Source organism: Epinephelus fuscoguttatus, linkage group LG10, assembly GCF_011397635.1.
Source record: "Epinephelus fuscoguttatus linkage group LG10, E.fuscoguttatus.final_Chr_v1".
Classification (NCBI taxonomy): domain Eukaryota; kingdom Metazoa; phylum Chordata; class Actinopteri; order Perciformes; family Serranidae; genus Epinephelus; species Epinephelus fuscoguttatus.
Window position 1 is genome coordinate 28,387,494 of NC_064761.1, and position 17,195 is coordinate 28,404,688.

Genomic DNA, 17,195 nt, shown 5'->3' on the forward strand with positions numbered 1-17,195 from the left:
GTGTGTGTGTGTGTGTGTATAGATCGAGTGATAACAGAGTTGAGCAAGAGAAACAGATCTTATCAAATCCATTTTACACACTGAATGCTGGAGAGAAAAGACATTACACACTCAATATGAAGTCAATATTAACCTGATAAATAGCTATGTGAGTGTGTGATGATCTGTGACGTCCATATGAGGGTGTGTGTGTGTGTGTGTGTGTGTGTGTGTGTGTGTGTGTGTGTGTGTGTGTGCGTGCGTGCGTGCGTGTGTGTGTGTGTCCTTACACCGCATTCACCTCTGCTCACCATCCATGTATTTGTACTGTAGGTGTGCCCTTCAGAAGGACAGTCTGATTGAAGTTACGTGTGGGTGGTTGGCTCCTTTCAGGTGGTAAACATATTGTCAGTCTGCAGTATCTGGAGGGTTTGTAGTCGTCCCATGGGTGAAAGCCTCTCCGCAGCACAGTCTCCCTACAGCAAAGACAGGAAGGCCTTCCCTTAATCCCACAGGACAAACTCTGGTGTGGACAGTTGCTGTTGTCAGAAAAATATCCCATCTTTCCCACTAACCTGCTGTTTTCTATCTCCTGTCTGTGCGTCTCTCTGTTTCTCTGTCCCTCTGTTCTCTCCGTTCCCTCTTTTCCTCCATCAGAGAGTTAGCTTGGAGTTCTACATTGATGTCCATGCCCACTCCACCATGCTGAATGGCTTCATGTACGGCAATGTGTTCGAGGACGAGGAGCGCGTCCAGAGACAGGCTGTCTTCCCCAGACTGTTGTGCCAAAACGCGCCAGACTTCTCCTTTGTAAGTCACACAAACAGACACACGCAGACACACCACAGAGGCGGGCTCGGCACCAGAGTTTCACCCAGCTTCAATCCCGGGGCTAGCTCGGAAAGAGAACATGAAATAGTCCTCTCTCAGCAACTACTGGTGATGTGGTGTTCAGTGAGGCATTTAATTGCCAACTGTTGCACTCTTAAGGCTCATTTATACTCCCTTTACCAAAATAGACACATCCATTTCAAACGCTGTAATTGCCACTGATCTTGTACTTCCATGCTTCCTTTATGTTGGCATGGATACAGCCATAGATGGCACTAGAGGGCGGAGTCAAAAGTTTCACACAACTTCAAACAAGGCGAAAGTGGAGGAGGTCGTAATAATGTACCTTTAATCCAAGGCAGTGTTGTAGTGGTCTGTGCAGCCATTATATGCATCGTGACATGTGGATGGAGAATACTTTTCACTCTATCACCTATTTGTTGCCATTTTTTAAATGTCTTTCTCCTGTGGTTGTATCTCGCCTGAACTATGCTACACTGCCTTTATGATCTGTAGTGGTAGTGTTCCATTTCAGCCGTATGCACAAGCTTTCAGAAAACGTGCACAAATACGGATGAAATGTCCGTCTCTGTCTCTGTATCTAACGTTGAGCATAAATGAGCCCTTAGTGCTACAAAGTTGATGCTTGGTTGCATCGGGCACCTCCCAGGTGTCATTGTATGTAGCTGCATGGATTTGAGGCAAGGTGTTGATTATAAAACAAAAACATGTGCTTCTTTGTTTTTAGATGAGGAAGAATATGCATAGACTGCATGTATGTATTAATTAGTGAGTGTAAAGACACACACACACTCACACACACTCACACAGGAGGTGTTAAATTATTTAAAGGTAATATGTGTGCAGAAGAAAGGAGTGTGCTCCAGCTGTGCGCAGAGATTCTCACCTTGACCACCAAAGAGAGGAGACGATGGGGAGCATAAAAGAACAGAGGGTGAAACTTTATAAACCACTGTTAGATTAACTGGCAGAAGTATACAGAATAATTGAAATAAAGCACAATATTCAGAAAATATTTAAAAATGTATGAGTTTTGTAAAAGAATGCAGAAAAACTTCAGCATTAGGCAGGTATGCAAAGGTTTGGTGTGCCAAAGCAGCAGCAGTGCTGGTGGCAGAAGTCCTTGAGGAGCAGAAATATGAATGGAAATTATGTATGAGAATCTACAATATCTACCTTAAACCTGCGGCGGATGATAAACCGGCTGTTTGCTGGGAGGATAGCGCCTCCAGAGATGGTTCTTCAGTGCTGCATCTAAACTGTGTCAACACAAACACTGAATCTTACAAATATAAATCTAAAATTTGTCAGAGCTAGTATGCTGTTTCTGCACTTCAATTTCACGGTTTTGTTAGGTATGGTCTCAAATTCAAAGTCTAATTTTAAGCATTTACACTTACTGGCCACTTTATTAGGTACAACCTGTTCGTTAATGCAAATAACTAATCAGCCAATCATGTGGCAGCAACTCAATACATTTAGGCATGTAGTCAAGACGACCTGCTGAAGTTCAAACTGAGCATCAGAATGCGGAAGAAAGACCACACCAGGTGCCACTCCTGTCAGCTAACAACAGGAAACTGAGGCTACAGTTCACACAGGCTCACCAAAACTGGACAATAGAAGATTGGAAAAATGTTGCCTGGTCTGATGAGTCTGGATTTCTGCTGCGACATTCAGATGGTAGGGTCAGAATTTGGAAAATGAAAGCATGGATCCATCCTGCCTTGTATCAACGGTTCAGGCTGCTGCTGGTGGTGTAATGGTGTGGGGGATATTTTCTTGGCACACTTTGGGCCCCTTAGTACCAACTGAGCATCGAGGGCAAAAGGGGGCCTTACCACCCCTCCAACTGAAGCTTTGAATATTCATTGTTGATTATTACCAAGCTCAAGAGCCCCAAAAAATATGTAAAGAAATCCTAAAGATATACAGACCAGTTTCCCATGCATGTAACTATTACTATAAATATGCATTTGTACTGTGAACAGAAAAAGTGAACACTGTGTAGGTCGTGACGAAGCACAAGACTGTACTGTAAAAGTAGGCCATCATATTCTGTCTGAGCAGTGCAGGTGTTCTGCTTAAGCACCCTCTTAGGTGGCAGAAACTGGGTTTATTTGGACTGCACTGTGTAGACTGAGGAGGGGAAACTGAGGAGGAAATGAAAGTATTGAGAATGAATGGAGGAGAGAAGCAAGAACAGAAGAGCATGTGGAAGAAAACATCCATTCACTGAGTGCGATGCTCCTCTACGCAGCCACACATGCATAACCTAATAACACGTTTTTATACAGATACATTATCTGCCAAACGTTTTCTCTCAGCTGGTGTCACTTCTACTGACCTTCGTTTTCTCACTGATGGTGACATTTCATAGCACAGCCACTTACACACATCATAAAGAATAACCTTTATTGCCCATTGACACCTGGTGCCAACCTGGATACAGAGACAAGCCAGAGAGGCGGATGCTCACCCACACATGTATGGAAATGTCACTGATTGTCAGTGTCTATACAGTATGCAGTTACGAAGGACGAGTAAAACGCTATTTCAGGAGAATTTCTCTCCCTCGCTCCGTATTGCTTGTGTGACAGCTGGCCCCAGGGTCATCTCCCTCACTGTGCTTTTGTCCCTCTGCCCATTCAGCACTACCCAAAGCCCAGTGCAGCAGCAGCAGCAGCAGCACAACACAATCATGGCAAACTCCCACTGGTGGCCGCCAAGTTTGCATTTCAGCAAGGCAACTCTCACTGCAGCAGAGTGGAGTGACAGTGAATGGAAACTTTTTCCACACTCTTCCCAAGACAGCGTCATATTTGTGTAGTATAGCTGACACGCCGAAACCCAAAATAGACCGGACTTTTTTCCCCCCCTGCTATAGCCATTTACAGCTTTGTAATGACATTGTATGAAGTCAATCTGTTCAAATAAGCTACTGTACCCTTCATCATTTGTCCTGGATCCTCGAGAGGCTTACCACCGCAACCGGCTGAGAAACAAATCATTGGATGTTAATGCATTTCCACTGATGAGAGAATCAGCCGATATTGACAGTAGCCGTTTTGTTTTTTCATTTATCAGCAAGGAAATATAGTCAAAATAAATGGATGGATTATTGTAAATACAATAAAGGGTTTGTTTTAATTTAGCTTGTCAAAGGCTGGTTCTCAGACTGACTCTAGACCCTGTAGTATATTGTACTACTGGTAGTAAAACTAACTTACAATTTCATCTTACAGTGTTATATGTATGCTGAGGGTTTGCTCCATGCTACGTATGACCTGTGATGTACTTAAAGGGACAGTTCACACTAAAATCAAAAATACATATTTTCCCTCTTACCTGTAGTGCTACTTATCAGTCTAGATTGTTTTGGTGTGAGTCGTTGACTGTTGGAGATATCAGCTGTAGAGATGTCTGTCTTCTCTCCGATATAATGGAACTAGATGGCACGCAGCTTGTGGTGCCAAAAGCACCAAAAAAATTCATTAGAAAAACTTGACAGCAATGTCTCTTTCTAGAAATCATGACCCAGTTAGTGAAGATAATCCCAGGACCTTATTGTGAGCAGTTTCATGTAGGAGCTATTTTTTCTCTACTGAAATACATCCAGGAGGGAAGCGTGCATCTACTGCTAGCTCACCTAGCGCCAGTGAGCTAGCTAACATTGGAGCTCAGCCGATGATGACGACTTTTATATTTACATCTCGCGTTGTCACAAGCACGAGCCTCTTACCCATGAGTATTTGCACGCTTTCTCCTGCGCAGTGATACGGCTGGTGGATGTAGTTTGGCAGAAAGTAGTACTAGAAAATAGTTCCTACATGAAACTGCTCACAACAAGGTCTGTGTTTTATATTTAGTATCCAGGTCATGATTTCTGGAAAGAGACCAGCGAAGGCAGACATCTCTACGGCCGATATCTCCAACACTTGGCAACTCACACCAGAACAATCTAGACTGATAAATAGCACTAAGAGGTATGAGGAAAAATATGTATTTTTGATTTTAGGGTGGCCTGTCCCTTTAAGGGAAACTACTGTTTTAACAGAAGAAGTCAGTCCATTTTGTTATAATTTTAATTAATACATTAAGTATCTGCTCCCAACCGTGTTTTCTCCAGAACCTTTTCTTTAAACCTTCAATAACTGATTGTTGACATGGTTAACTTATTAACAAAGACTTGCTGTTTCACACTCACAGGTCTTACCAGATTTGCACAACACAATAGCTGCTGTGTGATTTTACATCACAGAAGTTGGCAGTAACAGACCCATTCCCACCATAGTGTACAACTGTGCCGTGTAGACTTTTTTAAGTACAGTCATGTGTAAACTGGGTCACAAAAACAATATGTTTTTGCTGAATGTGTTTCCTCTACTCTTTTACTGTAAGAAATAATCTGTCATTCAGGTTTTTAAGGACTTTAGAAAACATTTTATTTAGGAAAGTTTCAACTGGGAAACCCAGGCTGCTAATGCCTCATGAGGCTCATGACAATTTCATACCGGTACTCAGGGTCCATGGAGGTATTTAAGGTTGTATGTCATAGCTGGGGCTAATGATATCCAAAGGGAGATTTTCCAGACTTGCTTTAGCAATAAAGATGCTTGGCGACACAAAGACTTGAACCCAAATCCTCTCACTGAAGTGTCATTTTCTAAGCACAAGTCCAACACAGTGTCTGAGATGTTGTTTTGTTGTTTATTTCTCCAGTCCAACACATCCTTTAACCGAGACGTGGTGAAGGCCGGCACCGGTAGACGGTTCCTTGGTGGTCTCCTTGATGACACGTCATACTGCTACACTCTCGAGGTGTCCTTCTACAGTTACATGATGGCTGGCAGCACCGCTCCTGTGCCGTACACTGAGGAGACGTGTATCCTTCAACATATGTGATCTGCGTGAGCGAACATGAGTCTGTGTGAGGTCTACGGAGGAAAAGATCAGAGTGTGGAGAGCAGCGGAAATGTTTTGTCTCTCTTTATCTCTCGTCTCCTCACACACACACACACACACACACATGTTGCTACCATTGCAATCTCCCACTGAAATCAAGCCAATTGATCTTGTAATCATTGGAGTCATTATTTTGATATTTGTGTCCCTGGAGTTGAGTGTGTGTGCACATGTGAGTGTAAATGTTTGTGTATGTGTGAGTATAAATGTGTGTATGTATGTGTGAGGTCATGTGTGCTCACTAGAAAGCCATGTTGCTCTTTTGTTGCCTCTTGTTGCGACAGATGTGCAGTGACAGAATAGTGATGTGATAGCTGCGTCTATTGATTTCATTTACAAAGGAGAGAGGAGAAAGGGGCTTGTGTTGGCATATGTAGTGCTGCGTGTGTGTGCACAGTTGAGGCTTTGATTGAGATAAACAATAGCACAATGGAACAAGAGTGATTCCTGTCGACTAGGATCACACACGTAGGAGTGCGCACGTACATTCGTCACGGGAACCGAAGGTCACAGGTGCCTTAATGGAGCCAGATGGGAGGAAGTTTTCCTTCAGCTGACCTTCTCGGGGTTGAAGAGCTCCGGAGAGCCAGCCGATGGCGGTCTGATCTTAGCGATAGAGTGAGTGAGAAGAGGGAGAAGGAGAGATTTAGAGAGAGCGATAAGGACCCTACATATGAAAAGTATGTGCTCCCCTACACACAGTCTGCAGGTGGAGGCGAGGGTGGAGATAGACGTAGCCCTAGTGCCCTCTAGTGCTGGGAGCTGGCACAGTCTGACTTTCTGACATGAAAAGTTAGAAACATTTTGGTGAAAATTGATAATTGGAAATGTGCAGAAAAAGTTCGACACAGTCACTCATGCATTTTGGGATGTGGTGTGTGTTTTCCTCACCCTCTCATCACTTTAATGCTTCTCATAGAAACACACAGGTCAGTGGCTGCATTACAGATGTGACACACTGGAAATACAGGCATGTCCATGCACACAGGGCAGCACCACAGCCACAGACAAATTGTTAGCCTTACGTTTAGAAGGAGACAGGTGTCTGGCTGTTGCGATAAACAAATTCCACTGTGTTTTCATTTGAGTTGGTGGCACTGGGTTCAGAGCAGGATAAGAAATGGGGAGCCAGAGGGGACATTTCATCTGAAGGTCAAATTGGGAGAAAACTCAGCCCTTGTGGGAGGACTTGCTTGATCTTTTTTTGTTTTTCAGGTGTGTGCGTGTGTGTGTTTGGCTATGAGAAGGGGAGGTGTACAAGGAGGAGGGGCTCCACAGGGTGGGCAGGCAGCACGGGGACCTGGTGTAGAGTGGAGATTGGGGTCAGGCAGGTTGAAGGAACCGACCATGTCGCTTTATACGCCCCAGCAGTCAGCTCGATGGAGCGTGCAAATCATCAACAGAGACCTTTAGCATCTCAATGCCCCCCACCTCCACCTTTCTCACCTGATGCACACACACACACAGGCGCGCACACATAGTCCTTTAAACTAATACATGACAAATGAGTAATAACCTCACCCCTAACTCTTGCCACCTTGAAAACATGCCGCCCTTACCCTTTAATCTTCCCTGACTCTCCTTCTCCACCGCTGTGACTTGTAGCCGGCAAAATTGAAATCTTAACCTTTTGCACAGCTGAGACTTTTGTCGCAGTTTGAAGGTGCTCAGAAAAAGGTGTAATGCGGAGTGTGTGTGCATTTGTTTTCTGATCTCTCCTTTCATGTCCTCCTCTCTCCTCCATTCTGTCCTTTCCTCTCATCTCATCACCCAGAACATAACAGCTCATTATATCATTTAGTCAAGCTGAGAATCCTCTTCTCTGAAACAGCAGGCACAACCTCCATCGTGTGTCTGTCTTCTCTTCGTCCTCTAATCATTAACACCTGTGTGTGTGTGTGTGTGTATGTGTGTGTGTGTGTGTGTGCATACTCCTACATGTATATGTCTCTTTTTTGATGCTGTACTTAAAGGTAGTTTCAGTCTCTCTGACATCCCACATTCCAGAACTGTAATTAAATATTTTGGCCTGTTATGTTTCTCCCAGTTTTTCTATTTTCATAGCCCACCTGTGTTTTGTGATGGACCTTCCGGTTCAGACTCTGAAGTTTAAACTGGAAAGTGGAATGGATCAAGGTTGAGAGAATCTGGGACCTCGTTCAAAACTCAGCTTGACGCTTTCCATTGTGTGTATGTGTGTGTTCAGTGCGTGCATTTATGTGAGCTTTGGGGGCCTACTTACCTTGTAGGTGTGTGGGTGCTTTTTGTGTGTTGTGAAGAGACAGTATTCTCTGTGACTTTGAAGAATTATTCAAAAACTTTAAAAAGCCATTCAGGCTGTAACGCTTCCCTGAAAGATTTTGCTCTTGTTTCTCCTGCGCTGAGCTGAGCGGTTGCTTTTTTCTTTTGTCATACAGACGTGCAGATTTTCAAGATTTTTAAACTTCTAACTCGGAGAGGAAGAGAAGTGCAATTTTCTTCTTTTATTGTTTGATTCATGCAAATTTGCTGTTTTCCTTCAGTAAAGAAAGGCTTCTGAAACAGTGGTCTTCTTATGGACGATGCTCACTCGAGTAATCACTATATATTGTCAAGAGTGTCAATGTTGGGTTATCTGGCAGGATTGTATGGTGTTGGCTCACTCAAAGATATACACACTTGTAGCCCTCGTTTTCTATATGTGTGTGTGTGTGATGACTGCCTGCCAAAGCAGCAACACCCAGACGTGCACCTCACCATAACAGTGGGACTCCATGAATACCAGAGCTGCCAGTGGAACACAGCATGCATCAGTGAACCTGACACCCAAAGGACAGGCTGTGAGAAGTATGCAAATGATATAGCTTGGAGGCAAATATGCTTCACTACCACACATCATACACATCATATCACACAGACATGCACAAATGGATAGGTGCTGACACGCGCAAGCGAGCGAGCGCACACACACACACACACACACACACAGACATTTAGACACACCGTTGATTGCACAAATATTGTTGCTATGCTCAGATGAACAGGTGTCCTCACATGAGCAATCACAAAGATGCACGCACTCACACCTCCAGTTGTGTTCTGGTAGTTTTTCGTGTAAGTCGATGAAGTTGATGTTCATGTCGAGTCAGAGAAAGTTAGGAAGGAAATTTAAGTATCCTCACAGCTGAAAATTTGCAGTTGAAGCATTTACAGGCATGAAACTGAAAGAAGTTGCAGGTAAAATGGAAGTGCTGAAAGATATTTCAAGCACTCTGCTGAACTGAAATCATTAAGTGTGATTGAGCTGAAAGTGTTACAGTTAAAGTTAAAGTTGCTCTCTGGGCATTAATTAAACTCCTAAAAACTCATATCTGTTCATCAAAATTACATTAGACTTACATTATTAGAAATTTCCCATGAAAAAAAGCCCTGCATTGCTTAAAATGACTCAGATGTAACCTGTCACCTTTGCTTCATTTAGTGTGCGTGGATCTATGAATATGGAAAATAGTCCCGCCCCTGCAGCTCAAGCGTACCTGCTCACCATACTCTGCTCATCAAACACACAAACCTCAGCTTGTAAACAGTGGGGCTGGGGATCGTTTACAAAATTACAGTCATACCGATACCAGTAGAGTACTTAATTTGATTCCCATGATGTGAATGGAGTAGCGTGTAGTATAACTGTATTTGAATGTTTCGGTGGCATCATAGAACACTGAACTGCAAACTCTGTCAATACACCGCACTCATCTACACCACTACATCTACCACTAGCTGCTGCTGCGGGAGTGTGAGCTCCGCATCAGGGACAGTTGATGAGAGTTCATCTGCAGACACACAGTGACAGGGCTAACTGTTACGTTGTGTTCATACCAAAAGTGATATGAATTTGCGCATCATGTCACTCATGTAAGTTTGAAAGCTAAAATATTTTGTGTTGACTCGTTTCATACACTCAATAACTTGTGTTATATGCGCGCGAAATCACTGCATTGATGACTGAACTTCCGTCGGTACATCCTCAGTGTCATACGTCCCTGGCGCATCTCAGTGCTGATTGCGTATCACAGCGCAAATTGGTCGCTTAAGTTCAGATTTTTCACCACTTGTGAATAAGCATATGGCGCGAAATCCCACCTCTTGCTTCATTCTTGCTGCTTAATTTGCGTATTTTGTGTCATTTGCATTGCGTCCATCGCACCATCCAATGGAAGTTCTAATTGTCTAATTGCACCTTTCCATTGACTTTACATGTTATTCACTCACGCAAATTGTTTGATTCACGGCCAGTATGAACACAACATTAGTATCACACAGCTATATTACGTTTTTTTTAACAGATTTAATGACAGTGAGCCGTTTCAGTGTTGGAATGAGTTGGTTGTGACTGTTTCATTTTTGCTGTGTTATCTTGTGCTAACCGGGTGGACATTGAACTGGCCATGTGCCAGGAAAGAGCAGCTCTGCAGATGGTTTTTCCCGGGATGGTCCAGTATCAGGCTGGTGCAAAAATGATCGGAAGCAGGTATCATTTGACTCGAGAAGTTTCGGTAATACTTTGGTTATTTCAGTTGATAGCTTAAATGTATTGAGTAGCCCACTGATACCCAGTCCTAATAAACAATAATAGATAACTTGAGCCTTCAGCTTGATTACGTTATTAAACAGCTAATAGTGTGCTGCCAATGACGAAACTTAGCTTGCAAAATACTGATACGTAGCAACACCTGGATTCTCCTTTTGTTGTTGTTGTTACATGATTTGTTCCTTAGATTTGATACGTAACAAACCCTGAAAGTCAGAATGTGTGTTTTTGAACCTGTCATTACTACATTGCAGTTCCAATGCGAGAACGCTCAGCCATGGAACTGACTGCTTATTTCACGTATGATGTCTTGGCATGTATAAAAAACACCATGTGGACATGTTAACAGAGTTAAAAACTTCATTTTTACTGGAGGGGGTCTTTAAACAAAAGGAGATGAGAGCAGTGAAGTTGTCAGCTGAAGTTGAAAGTGGTTGAAGTGACAGTTGAAGTCAGAGATGAAAGCAGCTGAAATGTTTTGAAATGAAATTGAAAGCTGCCAAACTGTAAAATCCAAGGCAGAACACACACAGATAATCAGTGGTTGTGCAAATCTTTTGAACCATCTGTATATTTTTCATAACTAGTTTTGATTGTTTTCATTCCAGTTTATTTATTATCTCTGCTGTCAGTGGATTGTAACATTATAAAAAGAATGCCTTCAGGATTATTGACAGTAATGAGAAAGAACATAAACAGAGGCTTAGAGCCATAAACCACAGGTACCATGATGAAACGCATGTGTGTGTATGTTGTTATGTAGGCCTACTTTTTGTTTTACAGTGCTTTTATTCCTTGAACCTTTACACACAATACAGAGCCTTTCCTAAACAACAAATGTGTACAGCCCTTGTAAACAAACATAATAATTGGAATATAAAAATAGTATTCATATCCTGTTTTCAGAGCAGCATCGATCAGACGAGTCTTGTATTCCTGCCAGTGCACACTGTAAGAAAACTGAAGCCTTTTTTACACTTATTTAATTTTACTACTCAAGTTTCAGCGCTTGTCTCCTTGGCAGTGACAGTTCCTCTTGTCAGGGATTTAAATCAACCCTTGTTTGTCCCTCTGGGCAACGGGACGTGAGGTCTTTCAGTCTGCTGAATCGCTATTGGGGACAAAAATGTCCCTTTCTGTATTGCTGTTGTTGACTACCCTCTTAATTAGCATTGATAATTAGTTCTCTACGTGTCAGTGCAGTGACAGGACCTGTCAGTCGCCGTATTGATGGCTCGAATGTCCCCTTGCTTGTCTCCTTGTTAACTCCCGTCCAATCTGGACAGCATTCTCCGCGTGTCTTGTCCATTTTACCACTGGGGGCCTTGTTGTCTGATCGTCACCTTGTCTGTCTGTCTGCCAGGGACTAGGCACGAGGGACAAGACGGTGAAAGCCGCTAAATGGCGTGATGACAGTAAACAGCTGCAGTAAACAAGTCATGTCGTCCCCGTCCCCCTTTGTCTCACGTATCTCATCAGCGCCTAAGCTGGCATGCCCTTGAGCCATGACAATGACCTGCCATTGATTAGACAAGACCGTTATGTGTAGCGGGATGTTAAAGAATACACCTCACACACCTCGGTGACAGGAAGGCAAGATGCTGACAGGCTGTGTGAAGCTGGCTCACACACCTTTTTGACCTCTCTGAGGCTGGATGATGATTACAAAATGATAATGATAATGAGTTCAGATCAAGTTATGTTGATGACTCAGTATTAGCAGTATTATTAGTTTGTCTATTCAGAAGAGGTGTTCTAGACGTGTACTGAAGCAGCCTCCACTACCACCCACCTCTGTAATCCAAGCTGCAGCCCACCAACTGTTTACTGGCTCTGGCACACATCACTTCCTACTGCGGCAGCAGCCTCGTTCCAGACCCTACGGTTTCCCCCGGCAATGGTCCAGACAGCAGTCAGGGCATCCCCTGCGTTTCCGAGCATTCGCCACGTGGATGAAGTTCTCCTTCAGAATCTGACCGTCCATCACAAAACCTCCTGTAATAGACGGTGAGTCGTGACAAGCCAAGCTGAGAGGCCATCTGCGCACGGTGGGGTCCGGGAGATATTTTTGTCGCTGAGCGTGCCTGGCCAAAGAGCTCGGGACTGGCACCGGGCTCTGCTGATGAAAGAGAATGGAGGAAAACACCAAAAACTTTCCTGAGGTCAGAAAGAAGACGTCAAGGATACGAGAGGAGTGTGTTTGACGATGTGTATACAGGTTTTAGAGAATTAGTTTATGTCCTTGAATATGAACATGTGTGAGTGTATATCAGTGAATCAGCAGTTAACAATCATATGTGTCATTTTTGGCCATGCCAGTGGCTCTAGGGATGAGAATGTCTGTCCTGTCTATTGGTCGATTGGTTATTTGAACCACCACTTTGGTACAGACTGAAAAAGCTCAACAATTGTTGGATGGATTGCGATTAAATGTTAGACAGACATTCGTGGTTCCCAGCGGATGAATCCTCATGACATTGATGATCCCCTGACTTTTCCTTTAGCGCCACCAGTAGGTCAGATTTCCCACTTACACTGTGACATTTCAGTATCTACTAGACTAGAATTGCCATGACATTTGGCAAACACATTCATATCCCTGTTAAAATGAACTATTACAACTTTGGTGGTTAGAGTTATGCAAAAGGCTCCACCACCTCTCCTACACAGACTTTGTGGGGATTTTGCGTGTCTTTGTAGTCATTATGCATTTTTTTTGTGGGTTTATGTCTCCTTGCGGTTGTTTTGTGCCTCTTTGTAGTCATTTTGTGTCTTGTTGAATTGTGTCGATTTGAGGCAATTTTGTGTCTCTTCAAGGTGACTTTTTCTGTCTTCTTGAGGTAGTTTTGTGTCACTTATCGGTAATTCTGTGTCCTTTTTGGTCACTGCATGTGTCTTTGTGGTCATTTTGCGTGTCTTTGAGGTTACTTTGTATCTTATTTGCTCTTTGAATTCATATTGTGCACACTTGTGGTTGTCTTGTGCCTCTGTAGTCATTTTGTCACTCCTTGTAGTTGTTTTGTGTCAATTTTAGGCAATATTTGTGTCTCTTTAGGGTAATTTTGTGTGATTTTTGGTAGTTTTGTGTGTCTTTGTAGTCCTCTTGTGTCTCTTTAAGGTCATTTTGAGTCATTTTGGGTTGTTTTTTTGTCTCTTTGTAGTCTTTATGCGTCTATTTGAGGTTATATTGTGTGTTTTTTGGTTGTTTTGTGTCTCTTTGAGGTAATTTTGTGACACTTTTAGTTAATTTTGTGTCCTTTTTGGTAATTTCATGTGTCTTTGTAGTCATTTTGTGTGTCCTTGTGGTTGTTTTGTGTCTCTGGGGTCATTTTGTGTTTCTTTGAGGTCATTTTATGTCTGTTTTAGGTAATTTTATGTCTCTTTGTCGTCATTTTGTGTGTTTTGTGGTTATGTGTCTGTGTCTGGTCTGTACATGTTAATTTGAATTACATTTTGCATGTGAAGGCCAAGAGGTTTCCTGACACTTTGGGCCCCTGGGTCTGTGCCCAGAAGGTCCGTTCAGTGATCCATTAATGATCTAGTGCCCTTATCAGGAGAAAGATTTTAATTTGTCCATCACTGTGGCTACATAACTTAAGTATTTCCCATCAGCCTCAGCTGCACTTTGTGTTAACTGATAATTAGCAAACATAGTAACTTTCTAAACTTAGATGGTGAGCACCGCAAACATCATACCTGCTAAACATCAGCACATTAGCATTGTCTTTATGAGACAGCACGCTGTTACCATTAAGCTGAAAGCACAGCTGTCCTGCTAGCATGGCTGCAGACTCTTAGTCGTGTTTATAACTATTATGCATTAAAATTAGCATAAAAGCAAGATTCAGAAGGACGTAACCTTAGTTTGTTCATCTGTAGTTTTATCTCGACCTAATCAGCATCATCAGCTAGCTGTAATGAGACAGACTGTGCGGTCCATCCACACACACACACTCACAGCAAGGCTGGCCTGATGCAGGACTCACAGACAAACAGCCAGATGGGATGTAAATATAGACTCTGGAGTCGTGTGGAGAGCATTGCCATCAGCCTGCCGGGTGAAGAATGAAGTCCTGTGCAGACTCCCTAACATGCAAAAACACACCCTCAAAGGCCAAGGTGACAGACTCGCTACAGAGGGGCTTTCTTGCATACTTACTGGCCTTACTTACCAGGTATACCCTTCTCTGTGTGTTTGTGTGTGTGTGTGTGTGTCTGTGTGTGATGCTTGAGGTATGACAAACTACAGAGCCAAAAGTTGACGCCCAGACACCCTGTTCAAACCCAGGATGGATGGTTCACAAGTTAACAGGCTTTGAGCAATAGATTTCCACCTTTATTGCAACCAGGATTTATGTAGCCCGGGCCATTTTTTGATCATTACGAGAAATTGGAAAATAGAAATAAAAATGACCGCATCTCCATCTTTTTTTAAAAATCTTTTTTTGTATGCCAGTTGTTTCAATCACAGGTTTGTGACAGATAAATAGTCTAGCGGATGACAGGCCGTATCTGAGTATCAACAAGGTAATGACAGGGGAAAGTGACAGATTATGTCTCTGTGTTGCTCCATCATGCTCCAGCCTGGTGAAGAATGGAGGTAGCTAAACATCAATGATTCAAGAAAAAAAAAAGAAAAAAATCCTTTATGTTTCTGTTTGTGTTTGGATCTATATAAACAGTATGAATGTACATCCTGTATAGACGGAGGATGATGGAATAAGGACGATGGACATATGTCTAAAAGGGTGGATAGCTGATATTGATGTTGTTTTTCAGCCTCAGTGACGAGATGAAATGTACTTCTGTTAGCGACATTGTTCTTATTCATCTGTATTTACTATATCCTTACTCTTGGTGATTGGGAACATTGTTGGCATTCTGCGTTTCTCTACTTGTTCATTATCTGAACCTGATTGTCATCATTACTTGCTCTGCTAGCCTAATGATCACAGGCTTAGCAACAGCACTCGTAGATGCTCAGCTGTTTTATAAAAGCAGTAGATGTTATTGATATTGTCCCTAATGTAGAGAGGGACAATTGGGCAGAGGGATGATGTGTGAGCTCACCCCTGAATTTAAATAAGGCCTCAGTGTATAAGTAATTGTTTTTCTGTGATTCATCCTGGCCTCGTGCATTTGGCTGACATTAGCGAAATGCAGTTGATTTAACCTCCGTTAATTCAGAACACAATGTGTTAGTACCTTGAGGATTTACACTGCTCATTTCTCCAGATGCTAGTCCCTAGTTATTTACTGTTGTGCACTGGGTGTGTTGGTGACAGAGTGGATGATTATAGGGTTTTTTATTTAAAATATGATATCTTAAACTTGTCCAGAATCTAAGTGAAGATAAAGTGGCTTGAATGTGTCATGCAAAAAATATATTATTCATGTTTAAATTTATGTATGAGTGAAATCTCCATTTATTTTTCACTCTTCTTTTAGTTGTTGAAAACTTCTTTTGAGAATGTTTGGCTCTATCTAGGACAGCGGGCCTTGAATGAACTTTATCTGTCACAGACGCATCAGAGTCCTTATAACCAGGTGTGCTTGTATTTTTCCAGTTCCTTAGTATTATCTTAGCTGCATTAAGGAAGCTTGCAAGAGCCAGTCTGACTCTTACTCTTTTGTAAGTCCCATTGTTAGAACAGATTTGTCTCCAAGAAGGCAAAAACGTGGCGTACTTGGCAGCGGCTGTTCCAGCCTCTTCTGGATGCCCCAACCGCTCAGGTCCAAAATGGGGAAACCAGTGCACAGTCCCAGGTGCATCAGAACGCTCTTTATTTTTTCTTTTATCATTCCCAAATGAAATCAATCCATAGACCTTTTTTACAACAAACATTTTGACTTTGTCATAGCAGTAAATGTACAGGTGGAACTAACAATGGGCCCATTCCAGCAGATACTATTGCAACACAATGCATCAATGTTTGACCAATCAAAATTTCTGCTGTTAAAAGTTATCTTCTACTGACAGTAAAACAGTATTAACTGTTTGGGTTTTTTTGCCATTTGGGGACATATTATTACCTTATAGAGCTGTTATCTTGAAAATGTTAGCAAACAGTTGCCTATTTACATGGAAAACACACAGCAACATAAGCACATATTCATTCTTAGTCATGTTTCTGGCCATCTGATTAATATTCTCTCTGATTATAACTCTCTGATTCCTGAGGGAAATACCTGGCTCTGTAGCTGCCAGATGTTCTACTACACTGTTATACATAGCTGTACCTGCTAACATCTGGCTTGTGTATTTAATAGGAAAAGTTACAACTGGCATTCATTCCAAGGACAAATGACTTTGCAGTAGTGACGGGTATTTATCGGCTCCACCTCGGCTTTGATTGGCAGTGATGGAAATATGACCTCTTGGTGGACGGCATAATTTTCTGGCACGATGCAATGACACGCTGCCACCAAATACTGTCCATCTCCGTAAGAGCAGCTCTTGAACATCGTTCCAAATTAGTCTGCACTGCACTTGAAAAAAAGACTGAATGATAAGAGTTAAAAAAAAACAAACAAAATAACCACTGTAACATTTTCACTGGCCCTCATGCTGCTTTCTTCTGTTTACTAACCCAGTTTGTGTTTTCCAGCACATTTGTGATGCTGAATGTGACACACCGGTAAAAAGAAAGCAAAACAAAGAAGCATATTTGTCTACTGGCACTTTATCTTATTTTTCATTTGATAGGGACGATGCAATTTCACATAGTTCTAGTACAGAGTATGGGACTGATGTGTTGCACAGAGAGTCTATAGCTATTGCTAATTTTCAACTCGTGTCCCTAGTTGGGCTTTTACATGTAGACCTAAAATG

The 17,195-nt window shown here is 42.4% G+C and overlaps 1 protein-coding gene across 1 annotated transcript in view; it reads left to right on the forward strand.

Moving 5' to 3' along the window:
• agbl4 (AGBL carboxypeptidase 4) overlaps nucleotides 1–17,195 on the forward strand; it is a 400,933-nt gene that overhangs the window by 382,539 nt on the left and 1,199 nt on the right. Inside the window, exons 10-11 of the mRNA XM_049587376.1 lie at nucleotides 637–789; nucleotides 5,554–5,716. Coding sequence (XP_049443333.1) covers nucleotides 637–789; nucleotides 5,554–5,716 — 316 coding nt within the window. The remainder of the gene's footprint in view (nucleotides 1–636; nucleotides 790–5,553; nucleotides 5,717–17,195) is intronic.